Genomic DNA, 14,868 nt, shown 5'->3' on the forward strand with positions numbered 1-14,868 from the left:
TGACCACCTCTCTACATTGACCATCTCCTTAAGTTGACCTAATTTTCATAGACTGGACATGCACCACATGTATGTATCAGTATAGTAGGCCTAGTTCCTTATGTTGACAACCTCCATATGTTGACTAGTTTGTTACAGTCCCTTAGGTGGTCAGTTTATAGAGGTTCTATTGTATAGAATTGATTCAAGGGCAATAATACAAGGATGCGGTGTGGCTAAGAATGTAGCTTAAGGAGTTGACATAAGAGTTGGCAGGTTTTAAAGTTGATGTTTTTAGGTCTCTAAGCTAGAGGTTGGAAAGGGAAGTGGGTTCCTTACAGAAATAACCAGATAACATTTTTTGTTTGCTCTTCCCTTGTCCTCAAATTGATTGTGACAAGTTTTAAGCGTAAGAAATATTAAAATAACTGTGCAGTGGATACTCATAGTAGCACTTGGATTCTAACATTTTATACTATTAGCCTTTAAAAAATATCTGTTTTGGGTGACACCTGTGGCTCAGTACCATATACTGAGGGTGGTGGGTTCGAACCTGGCCCCTGCCAAACTGCAACAAAAAAATAGCCGGGCATTGTGGTGGGCACTTGTAGTCCCAGCTACTCAGGAGGCTGAGGCAAGAGAATCGCCTAAGCCCAAGAGCTGGGGGTTGCTGTGAGCTGAGATGCCATGGCACTCTACTGAGGGTGACAAACTGAGACTCCTGTCTCTAAAAAAAAAAAAAAAAAAAAATCTGTTTTTCGTGCATTTCAAAGTTAAGTCAAAGACATCAGTACACCTTATTCCTAAATACTTTTAGCGTACATAGAATGAACTAGAATTAAATACTTATTGCTTTTTAATTTAGGGAAAAATGTGAGGTTGGATAGTTAAATTCAGGAACTCATCCTACTCAAAATGCTTTGAAGGGTAGACTAGGCTCTGGCCTTGTTACCTAACTTCCTAGGGGAAGTGCTTTGAAGGTGACCGTAGTGATACTCAGCAATGAGGTATGTGCGATGAATTCATAAACTTAACTATCTTAATTCAAATAAAACATAAGATTCTTAGGTGTACCATTAAATGAATTTGACAAATGTTTACACCTGTGTAATTCAAACTCGTATTGAGATTGGACATTTTTATAACCCCAGAAATCTCACTTAGGCTCCTTTTCAGTTCCTGTCATCTCCTACCCTGAAGGCAATCATGATTCTCATTTTTTCTACTGTTTCTTCGTTTTGCTTGTTCTCCAACTTGATATAAACACAGTTATTCAGTACATCTTCTTTGGTTTCTAGCTGTCGTTGGGTAAGCTGATAGGAACATTGTTGTACAAGTCTTTTTTGTGAACATGTTTATTTCTCTGTAAATACCTGAGAGAAGAGGTGCCAGATTGTATGCTAAGTGTTTAACTTGCTAAGGAACTACTAAACTGTTTTCCAAGTGTTTGCTATTTTATACTCAACATATGAGAACATTTTACTCTGTATTCTTACCAATAATTGATTGTCATCTGTTTACTTCTAGTCATTCTGGTTTGCGTATGGTGGTATCTCATTGTAATTAATTTGAATTCGCCTGATGACTTATAATATTGTGTTCTTTTTTATGTGCTTTTTGGCCATTTGTGTTATCTTCTTCTGCGAGGTGTATGTTCAATTCTTTTGCCTGTTTATCCTTTTTTCCCCCTTCTTTTAAGCCAATTGCTAGACTAGATTTGAGTTGTAGTAGGTCTTTTGTATTTCTGGAATCAAGTACTTTGCCAAATCTGGTTTGGTATTCATTTTCTTAGCAGTGTCTTTTTATCAGCAAATGTTCTAAATTTTATGAAGCCTTTTTAAAATTATTATTATTTTTACTGTTCTTTGTATCCTAAGAAAATGTTGCTTATCCCCAGGCTATAAAGATATTCTCCTGTTTGCTTCTAAAAGATTTATAGCTGTGCTTTTTTTTGTTTTCATATTTCCTGTTTGCTTTTGTATCTGACCGATGGATTACTAATCTTCAAATATTTGGGGAGGGTGGTTAGTGATTTCTAATTTCATTGTGGTTAGAATTTTGAAATATTGAGATCGTGATTTTAATATTTTGAAATATAGAGACTTTTAGCTCTGCATATGATCTGCTTGGTAATTCTTTTTATTTATTTATTTATTTTTTAATTTCAGCTTCCTTGTTCATTCTTCCTCGTTTGAAGTACTCTTTTTTGTTGTTCATTTTCTTTTTCCTCTGGCGATGTTTTTGATGTTAGTAGAGAGAGACGGGGTCTTACTCTGGCTCACTGCTGTTCATACTGGTCTCGAACCTCTGAGCTCAGGCAATCCATCCGCCTCGGCCTCCCACAGCGCTGGGACTACAGGCGTGAGCCATCACGCCCAGCCATTGGTAATTCTTAAAGAGTATATACTCTGCAGTGTTGGGCATAGTGATCTATAAAAGTCAGTTAATAAGATAACTAATAGTAAGTACGGCTAGTTTATTAAACTATTAAAACTTGGTGGTTAAAATTGCCAACTTTTCTTTGATGAATTTATCTTTTGTTCCTTAATTGCATTGATTTTTGTATCATATATTTTGAAGCCCTCATTGGAGAATACACTTTACATTTGTTTTATGGCTTCATAATAAATTTCCCTTTTAATGTTATTAAATGTTCTTTTTAAAAACAGATCTTTGGGGCCAGGCACAGAGGCTCACTCATAGAATCCTAGCACTCTGGGAGGCCGAGATGGGTGGATTCCCTGAGCTCACAGGTTCGAGATCAGCCTGAGCCAGAGTGAGACCTCGTCTCTAAAAATAGCGGGCCATTGTGGCTGGCCTCTGTAATCCCAGCTACTTGGGAAGCTGAGTCAAGACAATTGTTTGAGCCTAAGAATTTGAGGTTGCTGTGAGCTATGATGCCATGGCACTTTACCAAGGGCAACAAAGTGAAACTCTATCTCCCCCACCAAATAATTAAAAAAAAAAAAACTAAACAAATAAACAAGAAAAAAAATCTTTGAAAATATTCTCTGTCTTGAAATCCGCTATTTGGTATTAATATAGCCCCTCTATTCTCACTAAAACAAGCCTTTTGGTGCTTACTATTTGCCAGGCATAACTTTTAGTTTATGTGTATTTATATTTAAAGTAAATCTCATGTAAGTAGCACGTAGTTGATTTTTATTTTTATTTTTTATTTTTTATTTTTTTTTATTGTTGGGGATTCATTGAGGGTACAATAAGCCAGGTTACACTGATTGCAATTGTTAGGTAAAGTCCCTCTTGCAATCATGTCTTGCCCCCATAAAGTGTGACACACACCAACCTCCCTCCTTCCCTCACCTCCTCCCTCCTTCCCTCTTTCTGTTCCCCCCCCATAACCATAATTGTCATTAATTGTCCTCATATCAAAATTGAGTACATAGGATTCATGCTTCTCCATTCTTGTGATGCTTTACTAAGAATAATATCTTCCACGTCCATCCAGGTTAATACGAAGGATGTAAAGTCTCCATTTTTTTTAATGGCTGAATAGTATTCCATGGTATACATATACCACAGCTTGTTAATCCATTCCTGGCGTAGTTGATTTTTAAAATTTATTTTCTATCTTTTAATTGGAATGTTTAACCCATTTATATTTAATGTAATTATTTATAGTATGATGATTGGCATAGGGCTACCTACCATTTATCCATTGTTTTCTGTTTATCTCATTTGTCTTTTGTTTTTTCCCCTTCTTTTTTTTTTTTTTTTTTTTTTTTTTTGAGACAGAGCCTTAAGCTATTGCCCTGGGTAGAGTGCTGTGGCATCACAGCAACCTCCAACTCCTGGGCTTGAGCGATTCTCTTGCCTCAGCCTCCCAAGTAGGTGAGACTACAGGCACCCGCCTGGCTATTTTTTGGTTGTAGTTGTCATTGTTGTTTGGCAGGCCCAGGCTGGACTCGAACCCGCCGGCTCTGGTGTATGCGGCTGGCGCCTTAGCCACTTGAACTACAGGAGCTGAGCCTGTTTTTTTCCCCTTCTTATTTTGAAAACTGCCTTTTTAGGGATTAACAATATTTATTAGTATTCTGTCTGATTTGTGGGCTTTTAAGCTTTCGTTGTGTGGTTCCTTGTGAGGCTATGATACCTGTCCTTTTTACAGACTGTGTTGCTATTGTACCACTTTCTGTAAAATTTAACAAGACTTTTAATTGTATAGTTAGTTTTGCTATCCCACTTCCCTGGCATTTTGTGCTGTGCTTATTTGTTTTATATCTAGTTAGCCTGTAAATTCACAACATGTACTTTTTGCTTTACATAGCTACATGTATTTTAAAGAAATCAAGAGAAAAATGTTTTTATGTTTGCTCTCACATCCTCCATTTCTTTCTGAAATCTGAGTTTTCATTTGGTATCATTTTTCTTTAGCCTGAAGAACTTGTAGAGCAGGTTTTATGGCAATAGATTATTTTATCTGAAAGAGTCTTTATTTTGCCTTTGGTTTTTGGATTAACTTTATTGGTATGATGTATGTACAATAAACTGCATCCATTTGAAGTATTTAGATAATTTTATCTAGCAGGGAAATTATCTCAACTCAAGTTTAGGCTCCTCTGTGATAGGCAAAGCTGAAACTCTAGTTTTGTTTAGATGCTTGATATCTGCTTAACTCTGTATAGTTTCAGATTTATGAGATCTGGGTGATTTATATGCAGACTTTGGGGCTCCCCTCTGGGGTTTTTCGTTTCTGAATCTCTTCTAGTTTTTATTTATTTTTTGCAGTTTTTGACCGGGGCCGGTTTTGAACCCACCACCTTCAGCACATGGGGCCGGCACCCTACTCCTTTAAGCCGGGCGCCACCCCTCTCCTCTAGTTTTCGAGCTAATTCTTCAACTCACAGGTTTGCAGTTTTCAGTGTCACCACTCAGGAAGAGAATAGGAAGCTCACTCAGTGCCTTTCCCATCTTCTAAGTGTCCTCTCCTGTCCAATTTCTTCTTCATTTTGGTGGTTCTCCGGTATTTTCATATGGTTGTTTTTATTTTTTTCCAGAGTTTATAGTTATCTGTCAGAGTGTCCGTCAGATATAAGCTACTCCATTAGCAGAGGTGGAACTCATTGTTTAACCTGGGCTTTGGAAACTCAGGATGCTTTTTGTTATATTGGGTTAAAAACTAGGGTGGTTCACCAGACTGCTCAGTACTGACAGTTGTTAAAGGCTTGTTTTACACACCAGGATCATGCAGTAGTTTCTCTTTGTCCTCAGGGATATGTTTCAAGACCCCAAGGGGTTGCCGGAAGCCATGGGTAGTACCAAGGCCTACATCTACTATGTTTTTACATACATGCCTATGATAAAGCTTAATTTATAAAATTAGACACAGTAAGAGATTAGCAACAGCAGTAATAAAACAGAACAGTTGTAACAATATGCTGAAATAAAAGTTACATGCAGTCTGTTTCTCCCTCTTCCACCCCCCCCCCCCCCAGTATCTTATTGTATGTAATGTGTTTGTATCATGATGGACTGCTGCAGAAACTGTGGGAATTGGAACCACAGCTGAAGGGGCCCTACTGTATATGAGGGCTTGTCTGGAAAGTATTCAGTCATTATTAATACCATTTTTCATACTACATGGCTGAATACTTTCCAGATAGCCCTCTCACAGTTTTGTTTCATGTTAATGCTACAATGTAGTATAGAGTAAGAAATTTCCCCTGCATTTTTGCCAATTAGGAAGCTGGTACTGAGGGCAGTTAGGTTCTGCTCCATCACATGGTTGGTGGCACAGCTGGGATTCAAATCTTGCTTAGTTTTTCTGATTCAGGAGCCCACAATGTTAACACTACCTGGTGCCATTTCCTTCCTATTCTGTATTTACCTGTAACTTTGATTCTACTGAAAGTAAGTAGAGATAAAAAATGACACAAAAGATAAAATATACCATTATAAAACATGTGTTTTAGGAAATGGAAGTTCCAATATTACCGAAAATCTCTCTACCGATCACCAGTTCTTCACTGCCTACCTTCAATTTTAGTTCCCCTGTGCTTACAACTTCCTCTCCATCACCACCCATCAGTCTGTCTCCATCATTAACAAACAAGGTAAAAAACCATTGTACAAATAGAGGTAAATTTTGTTCTTTAGTTTTAAAAATCTTAATACTGGTGTCCGAGTAGTGATGAATATTCATTATGGAAATTAATAATTCATAGTAAGCAGAGATAAATGGAAGTGGTGTTTTGCTTTTTAAAAAGAATTTACCAATATCCCAGAAGGTAGTGTTCTTTAACTCTTACAGTGCAATAGAGAATGACATTGTTAGGTAGACTTAACATCTTTAATCTGCTACTGAAAGTTTTATCCTTTTTTCTTGGCTTTCACTTTTTCTGAACATATTCTTTTAGATGTTACTTTTCTCCTTTAGGCAAATACCCACCTTTAAGATTATTCATGCTCTTCTTCTAAGAGGAAGCTAGATTTTATAACAGTTATAGTATAATGTCTCTCAGAAGTTAAAGTGATTTTTAAATTTAAAGGGGGAAAAATACTTTTAGTTTCTCTGGAATAATGAATGTACTTAAGGTATATTGTCCTATTTTTTTTTCTAAATAGCTCTTTTTGTGTTATTTCTTAATAATTTGGCAAACCAGGTACAAATGACCTCTCCAAGCAGCACTAGCAGTCCTGTGTTTAGATTCTCATCTCCAATTGTGAAATCTACTGAGGCAGATGTGCTACCTCCATCATCTGTAAGTAGCAAGCAAAGAATGGTTCTTATTTATTGATTTCAAAGGCATGCTGTGTTTTCAACAAAGCAAAGAAGGCATTGATAGTAGTAGGAAACACTATTCTTTTTCTTCCAACTTAAAAATACTCAGTGTATAGAAAACTTAAAACTTGTATATCCTTCAGTACATGTATATGGATATATACATTTGTTATTTTTTCCTCTACCATTTGAAAGTTCATATATAGATATCCAGATTCTCTTAATACTTCTCTGTGTGACTGTTAAGAGAAAGGACATTCCTTTGCATCGCTACACTCTGTGTATCCCCTAAGGAAAAGGACATTCCTTTGCCTCTCTACAATATAGTTATCGTACCCAAGAAGTTTAACATGATATAATAATGACAACATAATTCATTTTCAGATTTTCCCATCATCCTCAGACTATCCTTTAATTGCTATTTTATTTCTAGTGTTCCTAGATCGAAGTAATGATGAGAACCTTATCAACTAAATTATATTACGTTTAGTAAAAACATGCCTTTCAGTTTGTCTTTAATCTAGAAATGTTCTGGCCTGTTTTATATCCTGCAATATGTATTTATTTCTTCATGATTAAGAAATGCACATTTTGCACTGGATGTGGTAAATCCTAGCACTTTCAGAGGCTGAAGCAGGATTGCTTGAGCCCCAGAGATTGAGCTTGCAGTGAGCTGTGATTATGCTACTGCACTCTAACCTGGACAACAGAGTGAGACCATGTCTCAAAAGAAGAAACAAAATATATAAGTTTGATATTTAGGTTGTCTTACATTTGGCATGGTTTTATTTATTTATTTATTTATTTCCCCCAGACAGTGTCTCACTCTGTCACTCTGGGTAGAGCTCACAGCAACCTCAAATTCTTGGGCCCAGGCAATCTTTTTGCCTCAGCCTCCCAAGTAACTGGGACTACAGGTGCCTGCCACAATGCCTGGCAATTTTCTGGAGACGGGTCAAACTCCTGAGCTCACGTGATGCACCTTCCTCGGCCTCTCAAAGTGCTACCATTACAGTGCCACCATGCCCAGGCTGGCATGGTTTTCATTTTGACACGTGACCTTATTTTTAATTATGTCCTTGTTTTCTGGTACAACTAGATGTTACACATCAGATATAATTTCCCTACCACGTGTCTGAAATCCATCAGTTGTCCCAAAAGTCTCATACTTTTTATTAAAAAACGGCATTCAGAAACCAGAACTGGCCAGGCACAGTGGCTCATGCCTGTAATCCTAGGGCTATGGGAAGCTGAGGTGGGAGGATCACTTAAGCTCAGGGATTTGAGATAAGCCTGAGCAAGAGCAAGACTTGGTCTCTACAAGTTTTTCTACTTTCTAAAAGTAGAAAAATTAGCCAGGCATTGTGGTAGGGATGCTTGTGGTCCCAGCTACTTGGGAGGCTGAGGCAGGAGAATTGCTTGAAACCAGGAGTTTGAGGTTGCTATGAGTTAGACTGATGCCATGGCATTCTAGTTGGGCAACAAAGTGAGATTGTGTCTCAAAAACAAAACTAGAAATGGGCTTTAGGAATACACTATTATTTTATGTACTGTTTTGAAAGAAAAAAACACCTAAGAAATTCAAAATGTTCTCTGTTGGACATGACATTGATACTCAGTATAAGAAGAATCCTAATTTTAGAGATTATAAAATATGATAAACTAAGTATTTTAAAGTAGGTGATATTTAGTACCTGCTTTGACTTATAATAAAAATAAGCTCTATTTGATATTCATTTTAAACTAAACCGACACTTAAAGGACACCTTTTCTCTTTATAGATTGGATTTACCTTTAGTGTGCCTGTTGCAAAAACAGCAGAACTTTCTGGTTCCAGTAGTACTTCAGAATCAATTATAAGTAGTTCAGGTGAGTAAAAAGTTCTCACAAAATTTTATATAAAAAGCTGAATACCTTAGATTAATATTTCCCATTCTTTGTCATCTTTGGTAATTCTTACAAATGCCTTTATTTGAATGAAATTAGCTCTGAAAAGCAAGCTGGAACTACCATCCACCTTACGCTTAATACAATGGTTTTTATTAATTATCTGCAGTTATATTTAAACTCCTGAAAATTAAGTATTGCTGGCTCAGCCCTTGTGGCTCAAGCAGCTAAGGCGCCAGCCATGTATACAGGAGCTGGCGGGTTCGAATCCAGCCAGAGCCCGCCAACCAACAATGATGGCTGTAACAAAAAAATAGCCAGGTGTTGGGGCAGGCACCTGTAATCCCAGCTACTTGGGAGGCAGAGGCAGGAGAATTGCTTGAGCCCGGGAGTTGGAGGTTGCTGTGAGCTGTGATGCCATGGCACTCTACCCAGGGTGACAGCTTGAGGCTCTGTCTCCAAAAAAATAATGAAAAAAAGTAAGTATTGCAGTTTGGTTTTGAGAGGGATAATCATATTAGCAAGTTTATCCACACTCCTGTTTAGTCAAAATAAGGTGAAGTCTCATTTTACAAAATTTAAAGTTGTCTATAATTACAGGGGATTTTGTCTTTAGGTTTTGTTGTTCAATACACAAGCATTTTTATGTGCAAGGGTATGCCAGTCCGTTGAGACAGTGATATATAATTTGTTAACTGAATGAAACCAATGTCATTAGAGAAAGAAATGAGCACTTAATTATAACAGGCTGGGTGTAGTGGCTCGTGCCCATAATCCCAGCGTTATGGGAGGCTGGCAAGTGGAAGGATCTCTTGAGCTTAGGAGTTGGAGAACAGCCTGAGCAAGAGCAAGACTGTCTCTACTGAAAATAGGAAAAATTAGCCAGGCTTTGTGGTAAGTGTCTGTGGTCCCAGCTACTTGGGAGGTTGAGGCAGAAGGATCACTTAAACCCAGGGGTCTGAGGTTGCTGTAAGCTAGATTGATGGGCACGCTAGCCCAAGAAACAAAGTGAGACTCTGTCTCCAAAAAAAAGAAAGAATTAAAACAGGATTATACAGTGATATGAGTGGTTTTCTTGTAAGTGTTTGATGTTTGCAAAATGCAGAAACCTCTGGGCTTTGTTACTCAGGTCAGAAATTTTGAGTAAGGGCATTTTACCCCCCAAATAAACACCAATTGCAAAGACACAGGAACAAGAGAAAAGCATGACACACTTGAGAATTACAAATAATTTCTCATGAAGTTAGATAGTTTTAAATCCTAAAAATTATTGAATGTCTTGCCAATAAATTTGATTTTATTCTGGCTGTATGGTTGGGAGATATTGAATGATTTTCTTCTCTCTTTTTTTCTTATTGTTTCAGGTTAATGGAGGGTACAATGAATTAGGTTACATTGTTTGTATTTGTTAAGTAAAGCCCCTCTTATAATTGTGTCCCGCTCACAAGATGTGTGCCATACACCCTAACAGTGTGCCCATTAAGTGAGAGCGTACCCATCTCTCTCCCCTCAGTGATGTTCATGTGGGAATGAGATGGGTGTGGGTTAGTGACAGTGAGTGTTGTGTTGAACGTGGATGGGAGTGGAGTGTTAGAGGCAGAGACATAGTTTGGAGTTTATGCAAAAGTGTTTAAGTATCTGCTGAGTTTTGGAGTTTTTAAAAACTAGATCCTCCCTCAATGACGGATTAAAAAACACAAGAGGATCAAGGCATAGAAGCTAGAGAGGTGTTTTTGGCTTTAGATAATCTGGAAGAATAAGAAGAATTTGACTAGTATGTTTGCAATCCTGTTTTTTATCAGTCTCATGTAATAGAAAGTAATAAGCAATTTCAGGTATCCTTCTTAATTAAATAAGTTTTTTTTCTTTACTGTTTCTGTGGATAGAAGAGGAATAAGCGTCTTCAAACTACCAGTTTTATGATTTGTTATGAGGAAAACCATTAAAATTCTTCTCACTTTTTAACCAGTACTTTACTATTAGTGGTAACTAAATGAGTAACAATTTGTTATAACAGCTTTGTTTCATTACAGCTCAGGAAATTAACCAGGTTTTTAAGGTATTGATTATAAGTGGCATATATAGAGTTATATTCTCACTTTGACACCTCTAGTTCTCATACTTCATTTTAAAAAGCTAATTGAAAATGTGGAAGTCATGATTAATCATTACGTTGTAACAGGAGCTAATTTTTCCATTGTTTCCTTTTAATGTCTTTGAGTAGACTTGAAGGAATCCTAAAAATTTACTTAAAATTACTAAAAGCAATTCAATTTTTTATTATAATGGAAGATAGAATGTGATAACATGATTAAAGTGTAAATTCTCTTTGTTTTGGCACAGTTCAAGTATGGTGGGCATATTTTGGGCAGAGATGAATTTTTTTGTTGAAATGAAATTGACATGACATAGCCATATTAAAGGGAATAATTAGTGGCATTTACTATATTCGCAATAGTGTATAATCACCACTTTGAAAATACCCAGTTTCAGAACATTTTTATGACCCTCAAAAAGAAACTCCCTGTCCATTAAGTTGTTCCACATTCTATCTTTCCCCCAGCTACTGGCAACCTGTGTTCTGTCTCTGTGGATTGACTTATTCTGGATATTTCATGTAAATGGAAAGATACAGTATGTGACTTTCTGGCTCTTGAGTTGTTTGTGCTTAATGGTTTCAATTTTGACAGTATGAGTACTTCATTCCATTCAGAGCTGAATAATAATGCATTGTATGGACATACAATGATTTATCTGTTTATCCATTGATGGGCTATTTCCACCTTTTGGCTATTGTGTAGCTACAAATCTGTATGTATGTGTATATGTACATCTATTTAAGTACTGGTTTCTTTTTCCTTTTTTTTTTTTGTTTGAGTACTGGTTTCACTGCTTTGGGATTGATGGGTCAAATGGTAGTTCTGTCTTTAACTTTTTGAAGAATCACTAAACTTTTCCAAAGTCATTGGAACGTTTCGCATTCTCACTAGCAGGGTACAAGGGTTCCAGTTTACCTACAACTTCACCAACACTTATTTTAGTGGTAGCTTATAGCTATTCTAGTAGATGTAAACTAATACTTCATTGTAGTTTTGATTTGCATTTCCCTAATGCAGAGGATGTTGACCATTTGTTTATGTTCTTTTGGCCATTTATGTATCTTCTTGGCGAGAAATGTCTATTGAAGTACTTGACCATTACGTTGGGTTGTCCTTTTATTAGTGAAGCGTAAGAGTTCTTTTTTTTGCAGTTTAAAAAAACAGATACTCTATTAGAGAAAGCTTTGAACAAAATGACCATGACAAGATAATGTTCCCACATTCTTCACATACAATTGTCCTGTTATGAGAAGCATAAGAGTTCTTTATATAGTCTGGATACTACAGATATAGTATCTTATTAGATATATGATTTGCACATATTTTCTCTTATTTTGTAGATTTCTTTTCACTTTCTTGATAATGTCCATAGATAAACAGAGGTTTTAATTTTGATGAAGTCCAGTTTTTTCTTATATTGCTTGCTCCTTTGATGTCATTTCTAAGAATGCATTACCAGACCCGTGGTCATGAAGCTGTACCCCCTAGGTTTTCCTCTAAGACCTTGATGATTTTGGTTACCTTTAGGCATTGGTGCATTTTGAATTTTTATTTGTGGTGTGAGCTAGAACTCAATAGATTTTTTGAAACTGCCCAATTTTTAAAACATTGACAAACATTAAAAAAAACACTTTGTTGTCTGTAACCGTTCTCAAAAGTAGAATTGTAGACTGAATCTCCATGTACAGTTGTAACTACTTAAATTGCACACGAACTTTATGGCCACCATGTATACTCTTTTCCAGCTTTAATGTTTACTGTTTTATGACCAATCTTGTTTCTTCTTGTCTCCTTTAGTTCTTCCTTCTTTTTCACTCCACAGGTAGAAACACATCAGGTTACTTTGAAACAGTCTCAAACATTTTACTGTGTCAAACGTCTCCTTAAACATATAACTATAGAAACCATTGTCATACTCAAAATATAAACTTCTTTTTTTTTGAGATAGCTGGAACTACAGGTGTCCGCCACAATGCCTGACTATTTTTTTTTGTTGCAGTTGTTTAGTTGGCCTGGGCCGCGTTCGAACCTGCTACCTTTAGTGTATATGGCTGGCGCCAAGCCAAAATATGACCTCTTAAGTGTAAGGACATAAATTTGGAAAGCATAAAAACAATAAATAAAAATCACTTGCTAAGTATTAGCAGCTACCATTAATCTCTAGATACAAAAATTCTAAATCTTCTGAGTTTTTCAACCCACTTTACCCATGACCATGCTTTGAAGAATGATTTGTTGTTGCATAAGTATTCTTTCATATCACCATTCTATAATTTGTACAACAGATCCTGCTACAGTTTTTTTTTTTTTTTTTTTTTTGTTTTTGAGACAGAGTCTCACTTCGTCGCCCTCAGTAGAAAGCTGTTAGCATCACAGCTCACAGCAACCTCCAACTCTTGGGCTTAAAGCGATTCTCTTGCCTCAGCCTCCCGAGTAGCTGGGACTATAGGTGCCCGCCACAATGCCCGGCTATTTTTTGTTGCAATTCTCATTGCTATTTTAGCTGGCTGGGGCCGGGTTCGAACCCACCACCGTTGATATGAGGCTGGAGCCCTACACACTGAGCTACAGGCAGCGCCCTGCTATAGAGCATTTTATGATACAGCTTTTCAATATAGTATGTGGAAAATTTTTATTCATAGTATGAATCTCTAGAAACAAAATAACTGCTCAGTTTAAAATTGCTTTTACAGTTTTATCAGTATTGTAAATTTTTGTGTAATCAAATATGTATTTCATGTGGTGGATGGGCTTGTCCTAGTTGCCATATCCTCTCCAGTGTTTCAGTTTGATTTTCTTGATAATGAGTGAACTCCTTGGGTAATGGTTTTAGTTTTATAGTTTTTGTTTTCTTGTGTGTGGGGGGTGTGGTATGGTGGGGGCTGGTATAATGTGGGAAATAGTATTTTTATAAACTTCTTGTAATGTCAGATTAGCCCTGTGCTTTATTTGTTCATTATCTTTGAATTATAGTTATTTTTTATGAGGTTTTAGAAAGTGATCCAAAAAGTTCCTTTTGAAAGATTCTTTTAAATGTATTTAATTCAGAGTCCAGTGCTTTTTCTCAACATTATCTTTTACAAATAAAAAAATTACAGCTCAAGATACCACTGCAGCAAACAGTACAAGCTATAAGAAGACATCAGATGAAAATTGCGAGGCCCCTTTTAGACCTGCAAAAATCCTCAAAGAAGGAAGTGTTCTAGATGTTCTGAAAAGCCCTGGTAAGATAACGACTACCCTTGAGAATCAAGTCTTATTAACAAAGTAATGGTCTCATTTCAACATGGTTTGTGTTGTACTTTAGGCTTCAAAAAATTATGACTAGTTCAATAGATTAACTTCTGAACATAGATGTATGTAATCAGACGTAATTGTTTTGTGGGAAAGACCTTAGAAACCTTATTGATTTCTTTGGAATTTAAGGACTCTTGTGTTAAAATGAAATCTCTAAGAGGCAAGTATAGAAGGAGAAAATGAACTGCCTGTTAATAGAGATAGGCCAATATGGAATCAAGACTAAATAAATGATGATAATATCTAGGCATATCTTTCTCTGAGCATTGCACTTTCTTCTCAAAGTGTTCCCCAGTTTGCTATATATGTTACAAGGCCAAGTAGACAGCTTTTGCTGAGTTGTAAAATATATACATAAGGGGCAGTACTCACTTGACAAATAGAAGATTAATAATATAAAACTTAATTTCAAATAGGATTAAGTTTTTGGTTTGAAATCAAAGAATGTTCACAATTTCATTTGTGATGTGTAGCATAAGAATGTAAAACCATTCATAGATAATCTAATAGCTCAGAAAGAATTTAGGCTTCCCCAGCAGATGTGTTTATGTGAATGGGATAGGTTTTTAAAAACAAATTTGGCAGCTGGGCACAGTGGCTCAAGTTTGTAATCCTAGCACTGTGGGAGGCCGAGGCGGGTGGATTGCCTGGGCTCGAGACCAGCCTCAGCCAGAGCGAGACCCAGTCTCTAAAAATAGCCAGGTGTTGTGGTAGGCACCTATATTCCCAGCTACTCGAGAGGCTGAGGTAAGAGAATTGCTTGAGCCCAGGAGTTTGAGGTTGCTGTGAGCTATGACATTATGGCACTCACCATGGGTGACAAAGTGAGACTCTGTCTCAAAAAAAAAAAAAAAAAGTTGGCTT

The 14,868-nt window shown here is 36.7% G+C and overlaps 1 protein-coding gene across 2 annotated transcripts in view; it reads left to right on the plus strand.

Moving 5' to 3' along the window:
• The window catches only part of NUP153 (nucleoporin 153), an 89,716-nt gene that overhangs the window by 51,770 nt on the left and 23,078 nt on the right, over positions 1–14,868 (plus strand). For both annotated transcript variants that reach the window (XM_053603556.1, XM_053603557.1), the window contains exons 12-15: positions 5,913–6,053; positions 6,603–6,701; positions 8,503–8,590; positions 13,806–13,931. In XM_053603556.1, the coding sequence (XP_053459531.1) occupies positions 5,913–6,053; positions 6,603–6,701; positions 8,503–8,590; positions 13,806–13,931 (454 nt within the window). The remainder of the gene's footprint in view (positions 1–5,912; positions 6,054–6,602; positions 6,702–8,502; positions 8,591–13,805; positions 13,932–14,868) is intronic.

The sequence above is a fragment of the Nycticebus coucang genome, chromosome 9 (assembly GCF_027406575.1).
Source record: "Nycticebus coucang isolate mNycCou1 chromosome 9, mNycCou1.pri, whole genome shotgun sequence".
Lineage (NCBI taxonomy): Eukaryota > Metazoa > Chordata > Mammalia > Primates > Lorisidae > Nycticebus > Nycticebus coucang.